Source organism: Mastacembelus armatus, chromosome 1, assembly GCF_900324485.2.
Source record: "Mastacembelus armatus chromosome 1, fMasArm1.2, whole genome shotgun sequence".
In the NCBI taxonomy this organism is placed as follows: Eukaryota; Metazoa; Chordata; class Actinopteri; order Synbranchiformes; family Mastacembelidae; genus Mastacembelus; species Mastacembelus armatus.
This window is the reverse complement of record NC_046633.1, coordinates 8,941,138-8,953,510: the sequence shown is the minus strand read 5'-3', so window position 1 is coordinate 8,953,510 and position 12,373 is coordinate 8,941,138. Positions and strand designations below refer to the sequence as shown.

The 12,373-nt window shown below is 39.5% G+C and overlaps 1 protein-coding gene across 1 annotated transcript; it reads left to right on the top strand.

Annotated features, from left to right (window-relative positions):
* Window positions 1–1,123: 1,123 nt before the first annotated feature.
* Window positions 1,124–11,529, top strand: mttp (microsomal triglyceride transfer protein). The gene is made up of 18 exons (XM_026304483.2): window positions 1,124–1,365; window positions 2,504–2,697; window positions 2,903–3,046; window positions 4,616–4,723; window positions 4,818–4,934; window positions 5,024–5,163; window positions 5,254–5,404; window positions 5,726–5,883; window positions 5,981–6,149; window positions 6,460–6,567; window positions 6,701–6,913; window positions 7,005–7,216; window positions 7,397–7,494; window positions 7,709–7,830; window positions 7,933–8,160; window positions 8,861–8,985; window positions 10,116–10,286; window positions 10,394–11,529. Exons 1-18 carry the CDS (start codon window positions 1,200–1,202, stop codon window positions 10,539–10,541), a joined length of 2,772 nt encoding a protein of 923 aa, XP_026160268.1. The 5' UTR covers window positions 1,124–1,199; the 3' UTR covers window positions 10,542–11,529.
* The last annotated feature ends 844 nt before the right edge of the window (window positions 11,530–12,373 follow it).

The window sequence follows — 12,373 nt, the reverse complement described above, 5'->3', positions numbered from 1 at the left end:
TTGTCTTTCTAAATGACATCCCTTCTATAATGTGTCACTTTTCTAATGCAAAGCTATAGAAATTCATTTCACTGATTAACACACAGTCAGCTGCTAGAAATTCTGGATCCCTTGACATCAACTTTCACACAATAAATATCTGCCTGTAATAATGGTTTACAGGCAGAAACCAGAAATTACCTCAGGGTGCCTGTTAGGCCGGTCCAGTAATCCAGATGATTGCATCTTTTCAATCAGGGCCCTGAGGTTTTGGAGCAGGCTGATACTGCCCAAACTGCAAACCATCTCTGGAAGTGAGAACAGTTAACATCGGCAGACAAAGACTGACACCCACTGGCTGCTCAGATGAATTTACATTTTTTTTCTATTCAGTTTTGCTAAAAGTGTACTGTAACTATATGTTTTGGAGTTCAGTATTATGGGACACTACATTGACATCATATGTTTTCTCCCAAATACTAATATCTATTGATCAATATAGTCTTTTAAAAAACTCATTGCAATGTTACAATATCAACTTTGGTTTTCTTTAATCTATGTCATCTAACCAGAGGAAACCAGTAAGTCCTAATCTGCTGATGAAAGTGATTTAAGGATGGAGTGGCTCCTGTAAGAGAGAGACTATCAGGGGCCATATCTTAATCAACAGATTCAGACAGCAACATCTTCCAGGGCTCTAACTGAAATTTGCTAGACTTTTGGTCCTTCTGAGATGCTGTAATTTGAGCTAGAGGGCTGGTTTCTCTCACAGACTGCCCATTTCTTCCAGAAACCCCAACGACAAAGCACCGATTGTTCATCCCGAGAAGAAATGAGGTGAGAGGCGTCTAACATGAGGACGTCTCGCTGCCACCTCTTGGTAAATATAACCTTTTTGCGCAAATTTTATGACTTTTTCCGCTCCTATCAACTCATTACCTTAGTGTTTGTTGACTTAGGACATGTATTTGAAACCCAACAATCCAAGCGTCAAGTCTCACGTTGAATTGAATCAATCAGATACTCCTATTACACTGATTGATCAATCACATGTCCGCGCGCAGACGCAGCCGCTGCCCCGCTTTATTTAAAGGGAGCATCTGGCTGCATCTGTCAATACAGAAGTTTCTGTCAAATCTATGTTGCTCAGGTTAATGATTTGCTGGTTATCTCGTACTTAGTACTTGAGCGTGGAGTTTGGAGTCTGCCCTCCCCTCTTGATGATAAAACATAACAGGGGAAGCTCGGACTTGCTTTGCCTTTCTTTTTTTTTTGGCCCGCTTCAGGCAGTTTGGATTCACCTGGCTGCAAGGAGAGGACGCACAATGTTAACTCTTGTTGTGTTCTTTCTTTGTACAGCCTCCTGTGTCCCAGCGATTGCCAAAGGTGAGTGGATGGGTTGTCCAGACTTTTCTTCTGTGTGTTTACATGTTTACATGAAGTACATGTTTAGAGTCTTTACCAAATCACGTAAAAGCTGAATACATTTGTTTTTGTGCAAGAAGAGATGTACTTCTATATTATTTTGTAGCTTCAAATAAAACTTTTCTGTGCTCTGGAGGTTTATGCATGGGTGGCAAAGTTGAAGCTAAGTGGGGATTTTTTTTTTTTTTTTAAGGCTTCAAATTATATTTCAAAATGTGGCTCTAAAATCTCAAAATGAAGAAATCCTGTCAGGGAATCACAAAGGAGTGTTGTGATGGAGCTCATGATGTCCGTTTCTTCTTGTCAGTGCTGCTTGGTGACATTACTCACTGATAAGATGTGAAAGATTATAGGCAAGAAGTTTAAAATATAATGAAAAAAAAAAAAGACACATTATTCCTGTTGATGTTTAACCTCTGATATTCCTCAAACAGCTCATGCTATTGCCAGAAGACAAAGTGACCCAGAATTTTCATCTGTTGAAATCAGCTCCACGTTGCCCAGTGACTGGTGAAATCAAATACTGACACGTCAGTCTGGCTTCCCTCATGGCCTAATGTCATATCTATGAAATCTTGACCTTAATAGAGCAGAGGATAAATTCTTTTTTTATCTTTTCCAACTCTGAACACACCCTGGCAATCGGGCACTGACGAAATCACCTCAATGATGCCCTGAAAGAATACTTTTAGAAAAGAAGGAGAAGAATAGAAAAGAAAGAGCAGTATGTTTGAAGCAAGGAAACTTTCATTGTCTGCTGGTTTCAGGTTATCCATGACATTGAATCGCCTTAATTTTTATTTTGCATTTGATACTGCATTTGAGCAACTTTTTTAAAAGGTCCAATGCTAAAAAAAAAAAAAAAGCCACCTATCAAATCGGACAAGTTTCAGTGGTCTGATAATAAAACGTTTTCAGAACAATGACTGTGTTTTCACAGTGAGAGACATGAAGATTACTGAACTGCTGAAACGCACATGTTGGAAAACACTGTAGTAACTGTAACTGGGAGGCGAAAGCTGTTGATCAATGTACATCGATCCCTCTCACTTTCTCCACTCATGTTTGCTCACCAGTTGTGTTTCCTGTGTTTCTTCAGGTGGTGGTGCTGCTGCTGGACCCCGGCTGAACAACAACCAGCTGTACAAATTCAGCTACACCACTGAGGTGCTGTTGGACAGGACCAGGGGGTCAAAAGAGGGCAGAGCCGGCTATAAGATCTCAACTAATGTGGACATCAACCTAGTGTGGAGAGATCCAAGCAGCAAGGATAACCAGCTCATTCAGCTGGCGGTATGTCAGTTTAATTAAATGCTGAGAGACAACCAGGTGTTATTATGTAGTACATTTATTAAACTTTTAATTAAGTAAAGAAAAACCCTGGTAATGATTCTGACTATAAATACACTTTTACTAAAGCTGGTAGTAAATTCTGCATGCTTCCTTTTTTTCTTCAAAGTAGTTTTGGTGCATTAATGTTTGTTTAATATGTGAAAAGATCTCAAATGTGCGGGTCGAGCCTGCATCCCATCGACCTCAGAAGAAAAATGTCCTGCATGGATCCACAGCCGAAAGTGTTTTGGGGAAGACCAGACTAGCAGCTCTGACAAAACCTTTCTTGGTGCATCTGAAAAATGGAAAGGTGAGAACATTAACACTGCTACTCTTAGCACTTGTCTGTTTTTTTTTTTAAAGCAATTCTTATGCTTTAGATTTTTTGGGATCTTAACATTATCTGAACTGCCATGTTTGAATTAGAGTCTTACATGTGAGAGCTGCTTATCTAACTAATGTTAGAAAATCAGTTTTGGACTTCCAGTGCTCCACAGTACTTTCATCCTGCTGGAGTGATGATGCTGGCAGGGGAAATACCAGACAGACACGTGTGTGCGTGTGTGTGTACATGCATGCGTGCATCCGTGTGTGTGTGTGTGCAAAGGTCAGCTGGTTCAGAGGGTCAGTGGAGCCTGACTTCCAAATGGGCTCCAGGTTGGTTCATATCGCTCATGAGGCGTTTGAGCTCAAGCCAAACTCATTCTCTGTTATCCTGTCATTATCACTGTCTACTTTCAATAGTGCATCATTGCCAACACAGGCACGCAATAATAATCTTTTTTTTTTTTATGGCAGAAGAGGCTGCTAGCAAAAGTAATAACTTATTTACACAGTAGAATTTATTAGCAAGATCAATAATGTTGAGTATGAAGTGTAGCTATTAGATAGCTACACTTAGATAGTTAGATATTTTCACACACTTACCAGAAATCAGAACTTTTAGCTAAACTTTCTTGTTTTAGGATTAACACTGGCCTGTAGTGTATGTGAAACAGGATAGATCAGTGTCTCCCCTGGTGTTGTTAGGTTATTTATACAGATGGCAGGCTGTGGTAGGGAAAATACACAGAGTAGCTGTGGACAGTCTATTTATGGTGGTCCTATCTGATATTGTGGTTGAGTGCCACGAATAAATTACACACTGTATAGGAAACACTGTAGGATGATGTAATTGGCTCCTTTCTGCACTCATGAGCAGGACACAGAGTCCACTACTGAACCAGACTGAAGCCTCATTGGAGAAATTTGTGGTGTGATATATTTTTTAGAATTGACTCAAACTGAGCCTGTCATTTGAACCCACTGAGCTTCGGATCCATTATTTAATACGACTTAAAGCCAAAGAAGGTCTGATGAGAGTAAAATAGGTTAATATGTCAAGCAGTGATTTTCAGTGTTGGTCAAAGCTGTGTAGGGGTTTTCATTGAGAATATAATGGAGTCAATTTACCATAAAACCTAACCTCTACATTAGTATGGACAATTTTGGCAGATGACTGCTACGACATTACAGTAAAGAAGTCAAATGTAATTTAGAAACTGTGTTTTATTGCTATTTTTTTAAGTTAATGTGCTAATACCAAATTATTTTCGTTTTGTTTTTGATCTACACTTCAAAAAACCTATTTTAATTTTGTCTGTAATGCAAATAGTATCTGATGTCATGACCATACACACATGTTTCCGTACACAAGTGTCCCACACAAGTGTGCAAAGGAAAACTTGACACCCTGAAGGCCTTTGTGAGTTGCAGCACGTAGGTGGTTTGTTTTCCTCCAAAGCAGCTTTAGCTACTGGTCAAAGTGCCTTGTTATCCATTGCTCAAAAGAATGAAAGTCTGTTTTAAATTTTGTTTTCTTCTTGCACAACTGCTCTAGGCAAAAGCCTTTTATTCCTACTGGGCTGAACCTGCAATCATCAAGAACCTGAAACGAGGACTGGCCAGCTTGCTGCAAGTACAGCTAAATACCGGGAAGGTAGTAGAGGTAAATCACACAGTAATACCCCCATCGTAATTAATTTTATTATATGTTAATGCATGTAACAAGTGTAAACACGGTTGACTTTGTCTTTAAACAGAATGATGTGTCTGGAAGGTGCACAGTCGAATACAAGGCAGTAAAAGGTCAGGTTACAAGAACCAAGCTCCTGGAGACGTGTAAGGCTGAAGAGACTGGATTCACCACACACAGTCAGGTTAGTCAGCATCCAGAGCAACTCACCATCCTAAATTATGAGCATCGCTGAATCACTAATACGATACGTCTCAATCCGTCACGCTTTAGGTCCTGGGTGTGAGCACGAAGTCCAGTTCTGTTACAGTGTTCACACTTGAGGACGGTTTTATTCGGTCAGTCGTGGCTGAAGAAGCACACTCGTTGGCTGTCAACGCTCGCAGATCTGCTGGAGCTAAAGTCGTGTCCAGGTAAATTCCTCTGACAAAGAATTAATGTGTTGTACCATATCTGATACTGTAAATGCACATTTTTAAATTTGTGTTTTCTTGTTTCTCAAGGCAAACCCTCACGTTGGTTGGTACAGAGGCTGGACCATTAGAGGCTGCTGGAAAAGATGTTGCAGGCGTTGTCAAGTCAATTGATGCCAAACTGGCAGCTGTTGGTATCGTGGCTGAAAAGGTCAAATCCCAGTGCAAAGGCTGTCCATCAGTGAGTAGCTGTTCACTGTCATACATATGCTGATACACAAACACTGTTTTGTTTTCATGGTGTGTTTTCATTTTGAGAACGTAAAGATGACAAAACAGTACACAGTACCACAGACTGACCAGGTTAACATATGACTCTTCTTGGAGCTCCTTCCTGCAACACTTTGCATATTTAGCTTGTTACCTTGTGCAGGTGCATCCAAGATTGATACACATTGCTTTTGCATTCAAGGCTGACTCAGTGCAAACTGAATGCTACTGTGACTATTGACTGAAAATGATACGTCTTCTAATCTCTTCTCCCCTGTGTTCTCTCTCTTAGCTTTTTGAACACTGGCAGGCTCACCAGAAGCAGCTGGAACCAGCGAGCCTGTCGAAAACCACGGCTCCTCGCAGCTTCCTGGCCCTCATCCAGAGCATTAGGAAGGCATCCAAGGACGAGATCCTCAAAGTGCTAAAGAGCACCAGCAAAACATCTCTGTAAATGGGCTCCTCCTCTTTTTCTATGTTATTTTTTTTTCCTTTGGACACCATTACTCAGCTATTTCTCTGTTTAACTTTTTCCTGTTGCTACCAGACCTCAGGTGGTGGATGCAGTGACCTCATCCCAGACCACTGCATCTCTGGATGCCATGCTTGAATTCCTTAACTTCACTGATGCCAAAGGTTTAGTTCTGCAGGAGAGGTTTCTCTATGCATGTGGCTTTGCTTCTCATCCCAATGAAAGAATGCTCCAGGCTCTGCTTGTGAGTGCCGTGGTGTTGTCAGTAAATAATGACACAACTAGGATCTTTTCTTGTTTATTTGAGGAAAATATAAGACCTATTTCCATCTAGTACTACATTTAGGAAAAGCTGCATTTCACCTGCACATTATTTACAGTTTGTTCTATATATTGTGTATATAGCAAAATGCTTTCTGCCTTCAACATATATCTTACACTTTATTTCTTTTGTTTTAATGTTCTCTCTGTGAAACCATATCATACTGTGCCTAAGTTAGCTGTCAGCAGTCAATGGTTTCAGCAAATTGTAATGAGAACTGTTTCCATTTTAGGATATTTTAAAGGGAAAGATCGGCAGCAGTGACATCAAAGAGTCTGTGGTGATCATTATGGGAGCCCTAGTCCACAAACTGTGTCAGAAAGGAGGGTGCAACTTACCGGTGGGTGCTCAAGACAATGATAATAGACATGCAGTGCTTATTGAAACATGTGTTTCTTTAGATCAGTACGTGTATAATTCAAAGTGGAGTGAACAACAGATGATGAACGAGCCTCTCTATGTTTACCTCTCAGACAGTGATGCAGGTGAAGAAGCTGATTTTAGACGGCCCTGACAACACACAGGTTGAGTCTGAGGTCCAGATGTACCTTCTGGCTCTGAAAAACTCACTGCTCCCTGAGGCCATTCCCATCTTCACCAAATATGCAGAATCAGAGGTCGGAGCTTACAACACCATCGCTCTCACCGCCCTGCAGAGATATGATGTCAAGCTCATGACTGATGAGGTATAAAATTTTGTTGCATGGTTGTGAGCAATATGTCAATTTATTTTGTATCTAACATAAACTAAAACTATGTATTTCTCTGTCATTTCAGGTTAAAAGGACAGTGAACAGGGTTTACCACCAGAATCGACGGATCTATGAGAAAAATGTGAGAGTCGCTGCTGCTGATGTCGTCTTCAGTAGCGACCCTTCATATTTTGAGGTCAAGAATCTGCTTCTGTCTATTGGAAACCTGCCCCATGAAATGAACAAGTACATGGTGTCTAAGATCCAAGACCTTCTCCGCTTCCAGATGCCTGCCAGGTATGTTATAGAACATCCAATGGACCAATAGAAGTCAGACATTTTTATTAAGAGCCAGATGGACAAAATAATAAAAAAATAAAATAAAAAATAATTAGAAAAATGATAATAAAGTGAAACATAAGCATTCTAAGGTTTACGTGTAAACCTTTACTATAATTATATTTCCTGTATTTTTAGCAAAATCATAAACCAAGTTATGAAAGACATGATTTCACATAACTACAATCGTTTTGCGAAAGTTGGTTCTTCGTCAGCGTTCTCAGGATTCATGGCACGTAAGTGTTTAATTCTCATTTCTATTCCTTCAACTTTAACATTTTGCAGCACCTTTAAGCAAAATGTGGCCAATGGGGCTACATGTTGTAAGCAATAAAATTATTATTTACATCACAGCTACATGCTACATCCATGCTAACTGAATATGTTTAATAACTACCCAGAGCATGTAAATAAGTCAAAATAAATAAATGAAAAATCTGCTCCCTACAGAATCTGCTGATATGACCTCCACATACAGTTTGGACATCCTGTATTCAGGCTCTGGAATCATGAGGAGAAGCAACATGAATATTTATGGTGCTAGTAATGGAGCAGTGCTACATGGATTACAGGTAAATATAAAAAGGATTAAGGACTTACTAATGAGTATACACACAACATACAACACAAGAACAGATCAAATAGTTAATTTGGATATACCTCATGTGTTCTAGGTGGCAATTGAGGCCCAGGGTCTGGAGTCCCTGATAGCTGCTACACCTGATGAGGGAGAGGAAGACCTGGAGTCTTTTGCTGGGATGTCAGCCCTGCTGTTCGATGTCCAGCTGAGACCTGTCACCTTCTTCAAGGGTTACAGTGACCTCATGTCCAAAATGTTCTCCATGACCGGGGACCCCATGAATGTAGTCAAGGGTCTCATATTGCTAACTGATCATTCTGAGGTAAGAAGAACTATTGTGCAACACATTAGCACCCCATTCACATAGGAGCTACACTTCACGTAACCAAACATTCAGCAGAGAGGGAGATCAGTGTTGTTATGGGTCATTTTGAGAGGCACAGAAGACCTTTATTGTCATTCAACACATGTTCTCTTGGTCAGCAAACAGTATGTGTGTACAGTCACAGATGAGTTGAGAGATGAATGACTCAAGTTAATAACTTCAGCAGTCAAGTTTAGTAATTTGAATATGACCAAGGTCTAAATGCATACAACTGACACAAGGATACAACATTTTTGACCAGTTATACAGGAGCTAATTAGAAAGTGATGCAGTTTTTTTTTTTATTTTTTATTAAAGGCTTGATAATGTTAAGAGTGTTACCCAAGTCCACTCTGTATGATGAAGAATGAACTCTTTTAAAAATGGGTCATAAATATATATAATATTTTTAAAAAGGCAAAATAATTGCATAGAACAACTGAACACTGGAACTTTTAGGGACTATTTTCAGTCATGCATTCATACTCTTTTTGTAATCTAGTGATTATTTTGTATGGTGTGTGTGAGATTGACTCAAGTGATACATGGTGTCACCATGCTTACCCTTTAAATGTATCTCCATGAATCAGAATTATTACTCTCAAAAAGCAGCGAGACCCATAACTTATATGTTCTTTTCTTATCTGTTGTCCTGCAGGTCATCCAGCTGCAGTCGGGTCTGAAGGCAAGTGCAGAGTTTCAAGGAGGACTAGCCATTGACATTTCTGGAGGCATGGAGATCAGTCTGTGGTACAGAGAGTCCAAGACCAGCGTCAACAACAGGTATCTCCACAGACATTATAATAAAGAAACTATTTATTATTGCAGTTGTTTTTGTCTTGTATCTGGGGCACTAGAAAACCTTTAACCTAATCTTAGTACAACCATAGGTTGATAAAGTATCTCACTGATTATGCTTATGGAGTACTGTATACACAGAATGATGTAATACACTTGCTGGGCAAAGGCCCTTGTGATAGACAAAAAAAAAAAAAAACAACCTTTGTGACTGAAAGGTAAGTTGTTTTAGGAATTTGAGCCCTGCCACCACAGTGCTGATAGATTTCTGTTCAGAGGCTATAAGTGTTGTCTGATTCATTTACTCCACCGGCACACTGGACATACTTCAGTATTGTGCCTCACGCCTGTCTCATTTCTAGGTTTCGTGTGGATATGACATCAGCTAAGTCTGGACCTCTATTTTAAAACATTACAGTCATTGCACAACAGTAGCTACTGAAAATGGAGCACATCATCACCCTGGTGTTAGATAGCTCATGGCGTCTGGTGATGAAACACCTTTTAAACTGCAAAGCCACAGAATTCTGACATTCAAATACGGCACGATGTTCCTGCGCAAGATAGGGTGGCACATGCAACTCTGTGTTTTATGGAGTAACCCAGTGTTTTTGGCTTTATAGTATTATTACCAAAACCTGACACTGATTGCTTTTAAAGAGATATTCCCTGATTTTCAATGGCATGAAAAAAAAAAGTTTGGTATCCATACTAAAACCTTTGTGATGCATTTTGTATTGGCACTGCATCACCATTTTAGTCAGTTAAGTTTATATTTCTCTTTTGTGCACTTCTTCGTACGTTTAGACAACTGTTAAGGGTAATACAGTGTCTTGGTTTTGGACATCAGGGTGACTTGAGTGTGTGTGGAGGGGAATGGCAGAGGCAGGTGAATGGATCAGCATAGTTGTACCTTTTCCACTCTGATAATAGACTGACTGACTATCTATAGACGCAGAATAAACCACACTGGCATCTTTCCCAAAGCATGTCTCCATTTGCAAATTTACAAAGGTTGGATTTTCAGCTGGTTTGCATACACCTTGATATGAAACATAAGAAAAAAAAAGAATTATTCTTATATTTTCATCTTTGTTGCTTGTTTGTGGTTTCAGAGGAGCACTTGTGGTCACTGGTAATCTTACTGTGGACATGGACTTCATGAGAGCAGGTGTGGAGGTCAGCTTTGAAACAGCGGCATCACTGGACTTCATCACCACTGTCCAGTTCTCTGAATATCCCTTCCTGGTGTGCATACAGATGGACAAAGCCACCTTCCCCATCAGGTACCATAAGACTCACCTAATAAAGAAAAGATGAATCATTCTTTGCTGTTTTAGTATTTGAGTAGTTCATATAAGCCTAAATTTCTATTCTTTCTGTTCTGCTTCAGTGAATACCTGACCAAATATGAGAGCTTGTCATCAGGAAAGAGCATCGTGTCACGTAAGAGCAGGAAACAGCTCATCCCTGGCTCTGAATTCCCTCTTCATCAGGAGAACTCAAACATGTGCAAGAAGGTGTTCGACTCCAGCTGGTAGAGATCCCATGAAAATATCCATTCTTATGGGCATGTTATTGTCATTCAAAGAGGGTTCATTGCATTCAGGGACAGCTATTACGTAGTGAATGTTTTTTGTTTTTTTTAACCACACATGCAATGTTTACATTCCTATGAGTATTTAAGTGAATTTAATTTGACATTTAGTTTAAAATCAGGAATTCTTGCATTGTCTTTTTTATGGATTTCTTTGAAAATGTATTTATAATGGGCACGTTTTATTTAATGCATAACGCTCAGCACGAATAGTACCACTAATTTTCCCTGACTTGGTTACAGTATAAACGTCCATGTAAATATCACACTTGAGACAGTGGATTCATTTTCCCATGAATTGAAATGCTCCTTTCTGTCAACATTCCAGTTTTTCAATTAGACGTGTTTACCCTGGAGGTGCAACTTGTGTTTTATGTCACGGAAAACACGAGTGATGGTATCCATTGATAATTTTGATGATTATTTTAATTGCTCCTGCAGAGACAAGGTGTAAGTCTTTACATTGTACTTGAAAGAAAGGAGATGAAAATTGCATCTATAAAAATGAACCCATCAACACATGAATTGATGTTTTTTTTTTTTTGTATGTTGCTGTAATTGCTGTGCATCTGAAAAGGTTTTGGTAGTAAGATTTTGAGCCACTCTTAACTTCTGTTTCCATATGTAGGGATCAGGTTGTTCGATTTGTAATTGGCTGGCAATAAAAGTGCACTGGAAACACTTAGTGATTTGTTTTATGGCTTTAGATTCAGCAAAACAATTGTGCAGTATCTACAGTACAACTGGGCTGGATTAACTCTCTGGGGGTTTTAAAGGGGCACTCTGCCTAGTTTACTTGTCAGAGTCAGTGTATTTGTCATCAGGAGCCACGCATAACCTATGACAATGGCTGTGTGTATGTATTCTATGTACTGTATGTCCTTGTTAAGTCTGATGGACACACACGCCTGTTTATAAAGGTATGACATTTGAAAGTAAGGACATCCTGAGCTATGCTGCTTTAATATTGACCATTCTTTAATTTGTCTCTCATCAGGTACAGTGCACATGACTTATTCATAAGATTAAGTCAGCCCAGATGGCAGCTGTTGAATATCACATATACAGCAATATGGCTGATATAAAAACAGTATTGCTTGGCCCACCAGAATGTTTTTATATCTACATGCAATATGCAGCTGCACTACTGGTTGCTTTTGAGTCATGCTGGCTGTGTGGCTCAAGTGATGCAAATATTAATGTCAGCCACTTTGGTCCAGACTGAAATATCTCTACAGCTATCAGAGTGCCATGATGTTCGTGGTTACCACGGGATGAATCGTGGTGCCCACCAACAGGTTGACATTAGTGGTTTCAGCAGCCATTTGATGGTACAGACACCAGACATTAATGTTCCCATCAGGATGAACTGCAGTAACTCTGGCAATCCCCTAACTTTTACTGCTGCCATAATCAGGCCAACATTTCAATTTGTCCAAAACTCTGGTATTTAGTGTTAGTGGAAATTGGCAAAAATACTATTTTAGCTAAACTAAAATTATGAATGTTCTATTATAGGATAGATAAAGGATACATAGATGTATAGATGCATAGGTATGGATAGATAGATAGATAGATAGATAGATAGATAGATAGATAGATACATTTGTATTTGTTGTTTGTGATATGCCAAAGACAAAGTGTACCATAGTGTCCTAAATGCAACACACACTTGTTGTTCCAGGTGAGGCAGTAAATCTCGACTTTTCTTGTGTCACAGCTGTGACATCAGAGCCCCTGCTGGCATCCAAACACAACAACTGGCCCTTAATGTAG

Excerpts from the sequence above, each read along its gene's own strand:
- mttp (XM_026304483.2), top strand. The coding sequence starts at position 1,200 with ATGATAAAACATAACAGGGGAAGCTCGGACTTGCTTTGCCTTTCTTTT. Across the intron at positions 6,568-6,700 it reads AAGGAGGGTGCAACTTACCG|ACAGTGATGCAGGTGAAGAA; the intron begins GTGGGTGCTCAA and ends TTTACCTCTCAG. Across the intron at positions 8,986-10,115 it reads AAGACCAGCGTCAACAACAG|AGGAGCACTTGTGGTCACTG; the intron begins GTATCTCCACAG and ends TTGTGGTTTCAG.